The sequence below is a fragment of the Octopus bimaculoides genome, chromosome 6 (assembly GCF_001194135.2).
Source record: "Octopus bimaculoides isolate UCB-OBI-ISO-001 chromosome 6, ASM119413v2, whole genome shotgun sequence".
Classification (NCBI taxonomy): domain Eukaryota; kingdom Metazoa; phylum Mollusca; class Cephalopoda; order Octopoda; family Octopodidae; genus Octopus; species Octopus bimaculoides.
In genome coordinates, this window is record NC_068986.1 from 60,007,997 (window position 1) to 60,014,318 (window position 6,322).

Below are 6,322 nucleotides of genomic sequence, written 5' to 3' on the forward strand. Positions count from 1 at the left end.
ATATATATATATATATATACATGAGTGTGTGCGTGTGTGTAAGTTTGTATTCTTGTTATTGTTTATTTTATGGAATCATAAATAAAAGTCATTAAAAAATGAAATCTTGATCAAAATTTTTGACTAAAGGAAATGTAATGATAGGGACAATTATAAGTATATAGATGCATACTCACACACATATATACATGTGAATGTGTGTATAAATACACATATACAGACAAAGACATAATCGCATGTATGTGTGTGTATATATATATGTACATGTGAATGTATATATATGTATATGTGTAGGTATGCATAAATTTACATATATTCTCTTACATACTCTCTCACACACACACACACTCTCTTACACACATACATGCACAAATACACAGTACATATATTGCATACAACTACATTCATACATGTGTGTAAAGAGTGAGATGGAGAGGAGTTTGCACAGAAATGAGAAAAATATATCAGGTCATGTCAATCCCCGTAAATAAGTTTTATGTAAAAGAAAGAAAGAAAGAATAAACTGAATATTTAAAAACACTTACCAGGAAATATGAAGATTCCAGACTGCAATATTTTGTAATCCAAATCTTTTAATCCTTTTGGAAGGTTTATTTGTCGACGACTGTAAGAAGAGATTGAGTGCGGACTGGATGGAGTTGATAAACTCTCACCTTCACCAAGTGCCATTTCATCCAATAAAGACAAAGATCCTGAGGAATTGAAAAGACAGGAATGACCAGAATCGATTCTACCCTGAGACATGACAGTACTCTTCATACAAGTAATTCAAAGATTTTGTCGCACATTATTTAATTTGTCAATAAACCCGTTTACATATAAATTTTGACCGTACTTGTGTTTTGGGGTTTTTTTTTTTTTTTGCAATATGTCTATTTGTCCATCTATCTGGATAGCTATCTACCCTGTAATTTTAAGCAGAACAACTTAGATTAACTGAAAACGCCCAGTTTGTCAGATATTTGAAAAAACAAAAATAAGAAACAGCGAGAAACCAGTGAATACATGTAGAGTAATATGTATGTATAACAGTCTCTCAACAGAAGAAAACCAAGGGTAAGCAAAGGAACAGTCCTGGGGAATTTCTGTGTGTGTGCGTGTAGGCTGTCTCCACTTACAGTCAGCATGACTATTGGGAAGTATAGCATATGACTACACTCCCACTACCACTTGAACATAAATATAAGAACCATTTCAACATACATCACTGGTAAACTGACTGCCCCCTAAAGCACTGTTTTAAATAATTTACATGACATGGAGATAGCAAAAGCCTTTACCACCCAAATACCTCCCCCACACTATCAAGTTGATTACCAGTTAAGGGGGTGCTACTATCAGTAGATAGGGATGAACTGGGTGGAAGGTATCTTAGTGGAAACTAAATTTACCATAAAGAAACAAAAATTAAATATATATGTATATATACAGTTACAGCTTGACTGGATATAGAAACATTATAGGAAGCAGGAATCTGTAATTAGTCACTAATTGCAGTCTGACAACTGATATAATCATTGACATAGAGAAAGTTAAAAGTATATACAATGATCAAATGTTTAATGTTGATTTTGTTTTCTTGTTTTTCAATAAATTAGTTATAATCATTTAAAAATAATAATAACCAAATAAAAAAAAAACATCAAAACCAATGAAATATTAATTCAAATTGTTAGCAGCTGAGAATAAAACAGAATGGCATGAAATACTACGCTAAAGAAAATATATACATTTAATTCAGAAAAACCATTATTTTTATTCTTATTCTACTTCTCAGACATCCAATACTGATGATATTAATAGTTTGATCTACTTCAAAGAAAACGATTTTAAATACCTTTGGATGATGTCCAATTGAATTTGCAATGTAAAAAATATTTGATAGCTTTTAAATTACAAGAAAAAGTTATAGACAAAAATTGGTTTTAGTCTTTTAAATAAAAGAGTACTGTTTTTTGTTTCTTTACTTCTTTGTAATCAATCTACTGATCATACATATATTTAAAATCAAAAGTGGTAAGAAAAAGTAGAGTAGACCTACAGTATACAAAAAGTTATAATGATTTGCTAATATTTTGTATCTGCCCATAACATTGCTATTGTAGATTGAAACTGTTTGCACAAGTGTCATATCCAGTGCCAATATTGCAGTTTTCTGTCATTGAATTATAGCAGTAACTTATCCAAAAGATATTTGACAATTTTCCCTTCTCTATAAGAATGTTATAAACTATTTCAAGTGCAATGCTTTTTTTTTTTTATATATATATACTAGACCGTCTACAAGAAGATACTTCACTACAATAGTTGTCTAAGAAGGATTTTGAGCGCAGAATGTACAGTGCCAGAACAGATACCTCAATAATTTAAAAAACTTACTGCCCTTGTCTGGTACTTTATTTATTGACCCTGAAAGAATGAAAAATAAATTTGACATGGGTAGGATTTGAACTTAAACAAATATCCACAAAACCCTCAATAAGTGGAAATAAACAATAATAAATGATGTGGAGTCAAAAAGAGGTTGAAAGAAGATTCAAAAGATGTACCTACCATCAAAGTTCATCAATTTATCAGTATCAGCCAGATTAGCCTCATCTTCTTCAACTCCTCGATGGATCAATGGCTGTTCTGGATCACCTGGAAGAGTAGCAGGTGGATTGGACACAAGGTCATCCCATCTTAAGCACCGGATACTATCTTCAGCGGTCAGCAAACATCTCTGAAATAAGTTGCAAATCTCGCTGCGATGTGACATGCTGGAGAGTAGCCAACTTCTTGGCAATATATAAATCTTTGGATTAAATATCCAAGGAAACAAATCCTCAAGATACTTTCTTGTCAAAAGAGACAGAAAGTTTTTGAATAACAAATCCTGAAAGAGTTTGGTTGACACAAACTGCAAAGTGAAGTTGTCATCTGCTCTGGGCATCAACTGCCCACAGAATGCTACATCTTGACTAATTTCTCCTGAATGTTGAATGCGTGAACCAGATGACTGTAAAATTTGACAGCGGTAAATGTGGTAAATGTTGGAAAGGGTATGAAAATAGTCATAGCTTGAATTACAAAAATACCAAATTGTTGTTAACTTATATGGAAATCTTCCTAAATACTTTCCAGTTGTAATATATTTGAGGCTGGTTTCAGATATCAGTGGTTGTGTATAAACATTGATCACACGTGAAGTTGGTGATGAAATCTGAAACAAAATTAAATTTTGTTTAGCACATTTAAATTGTGACAAGACTTTTTGGTTTTAATTTGCAAATACAGTTTCATAAAACTGTTTGTGACAAATGTATTAGTTATGAAGCAAGGCAACCAGCAGACTCCTGCTGCAATAATGACAATAGAAACATTTTTTTAATTATTTAATTCAACAAAATAGGATTACATATATTCTGTGAAAATGTTCTATAGATTTCTGAGTGAGGTATATAGATTATTATCATTATCATTATTATTTTTGTGGTTGTTGTTATTTATTCCTCAGGTTAGCTCAGGCTGAGCAGAGCTATGATCAAAATGGCCCAAGGAATGATGGCTCTATCTTTTATTACATATAAGTTGACATTACCCAAAGAGCCATCCATTTTTTTAAAGATGGCAGACTATGATAAATTGTAACCTATCATCTTAATGGAGATTTGGCCAGACTTTTCAACAGGCTAAATAGCTACATAAAAGCTACCTTCATTGGCCAAATTAATCTACATGAAATAAAAATTTAGCATAGCTGATATTTTGTTTCAAATATCCAGAATATATTAGAGTATGAGAGCAATTCTCTGTTTTTTAGAATGCAGTTGTCAAACTCAAGTTAGCTCTGAATGAAAATATTCCAATCATGCTCATCCCAACTGTTTTTCAGGCATAATGTAAATCAGGTAACACTTTCCAATGTGTCCTTTCTTATGATATTAGTAATGCTCCATTAGAAGTCTGGAAGGTGCAACATAGATAGTATTTGTAAAAAATAGCATTCTGCCTGAACTACATTATAATATATAATTTCCTAAATACCTTGCCTAAACTGGAGTATGTTCTGTAGTGTATGTCTCTAATTAACTAGAAATATCTTACACACATACCTATGTGTGCGAGCATGTGTGTGTGTGTGTGTGTGTGTGTGTGTGTGTGTGTGTGTGTGTGTGTGTGTGCATGCGTGTGTGCATGTATGTGCATGTGTTAATTTCCATCACACTCTTTTGAAACTGAAGCACTTTTACATTATATGACACAGAAATTACAGAGAGGATTGGTTATCATAAGCTAATTACTATTTCCATTTACATCATGTCTTTCTATGAAGCCAGCACAATAATTTAGCATTCCTTTAGCTTCATAATATTGATGTGATGTTGTGTGAGATACAAATATACTTTCAAATATCTTCTATAATTTAGAGTTTTGTTCATGAAATTTATGATGTATCATGCTTCTTAAATTTGAGGGAGATTTGACTGTTATTTTTTTCATGTCAAATATGGGGTTGGATCAACAGAAGAAGCAACAAGGGCTAGTAATTTTCAATCAAAAAATTCTAGTGTGGGATAGCTTTCATAACTGATTTGGGCCCTCAACTTCTGAAGAAGCTGTAGGGGTGCTGTTGTGATATTCATCATGTCTTTATTTTAGGAATTCTTAAATCAGATGGAATCCATCCTTCTCCAAGTATGACCACAGATGATTTAATCCACACAAAAAAAAGCAACAGACAGCAACAGAGAAAGCAAGAGAGAAAGAAAAGAGTTGACCACAGTATAGAACTAGTACTTTATCAATCCTGAATGGATGAAAGGCGAAGTTAACCTCAGCAGTATCTGAACTCACAATGCAGAGATTAAAATAAATCCTTAAAGTAATCTATGCTCTAACAATTCACCCAATTTGCCTTCATTGCTTTCATAATATCAAACATGAAGTGAGAGATAGTTACCAGCAGTAACAATGAATGAGGTTTGTGGCACAAATGTCTTTCTCAAAGAAATGCCATTAAGAACATTTGAACATATGAATTTTCAATAAGAAACTCAATAATTTTGATGCATTTGTTGCCTCCTCCTCATCAAAATACCTTTTCCAAGACACAATATTATTTTCTTTTAGGTATCTCAGTAATTGTATGCCAATATAGAATTTCATGTTTTGCTACATTCAAACCAGTAATATACTGGAAGTTAAAAATTTATATGAGGAAAATATTATGAACATTAGTATCAATGGCTGATACTAATCAAAATAGAATAGCATATGACTCATATATAGACACAGAAATCTAAGGAAGAACAGCAGTTGATTAAATTGACCCCAGCTCTTGGCTGATACTTTACTTTATCCACCTTGGAAAGATGACAGGCAAAGTAGACTTCAGTAAAATTTGTTTTTGGAATGTAAAGAACTGGAGCAAATACCACAAAGCATTTTGTGTGACACATGATTTTATCAGTTGAATGCTTACAAAAATAATAATAATAATTGCTTTATTATTCATTATTAAGCAAAATTGACCTCAGAAGGATTTAGCTCTTTATGTTCTGAGTTCAAATCCTGATGAATTCAACTTTGCCTTTCATTCTTATGGATTCTCTAAAATAAGTACCAGTCAAGTATTGGGATTGATGGTGCTGACTAATACACTTGCCTAAAAAGTTGTTGACCATGTGCCCTGTAATAGAAACCATGATTATTACTATTAGGCACAACATCAGAAATTTGGGAGAGGAGAACAGTTGATTATATTGATTCTATAGTTGTATGTACCATATTTTTATCAACCCCAGATATATGAAATGTAAAGTAGACCTTTGTGGAATTTGAACTCAGAATATAAAGAGCCAAAATAAATATAAGAAAGATTTTACAGTTCTATATTTAAGAGATGAGGAATTATGTACATTATTTACATTATTTGATGGATATTTTCCCTCATCTTGTTTGTTGTTAACACAACGTTTTGGCTGATATACCCTCCATCCTTTATCAGGTGTCTTGGGGAAATTTTGAACCTTAGGAATGAGAACCCAGGTTCGAAATTTCTCCAAGATACCTGATGAAGGCTGGAGGGTCTATCAACCGAAACGTTACGTTAACAACAAACAACATGAGGAAAAATATCCGTCAAATGTAAATAATGTAAATAATGCAGAAAGATTTTGTCTGATTTTGACAACTCACCCTCTGTAGTAGTAGTAGTAGTAGTAGTAGTAGTAGTAGTAGTAGTAGTAGTAGTAGTGAGGATGATGTCTTATTTGAAGACAAAGTACAAATAATAACCAATTACTCTTTTTTTTTTTTT

General features: G+C 32.2%; 1 protein-coding gene across 3 annotated transcripts in view; it reads right to left on the reverse strand.

Annotated features, from left to right (window-relative positions):
• The window catches only part of LOC106870865 (uncharacterized), an 823,882-nt gene that overhangs the window by 487,290 nt on the left and 330,270 nt on the right, over positions 1-6,322 (reverse strand). For all 3 annotated transcript variants that reach the window (XM_052968743.1, XM_052968742.1, XM_052968744.1), the window contains exons 4-5: positions 2,575-3,223; positions 546-713 (exon numbers count right to left, since the gene is read on the reverse strand). In XM_052968743.1, coding sequence (XP_052824703.1) covers positions 546-713; positions 2,575-3,223 — 817 coding nt within the window. The remainder of the gene's footprint in view (positions 1-545; positions 714-2,574; positions 3,224-6,322) is intronic.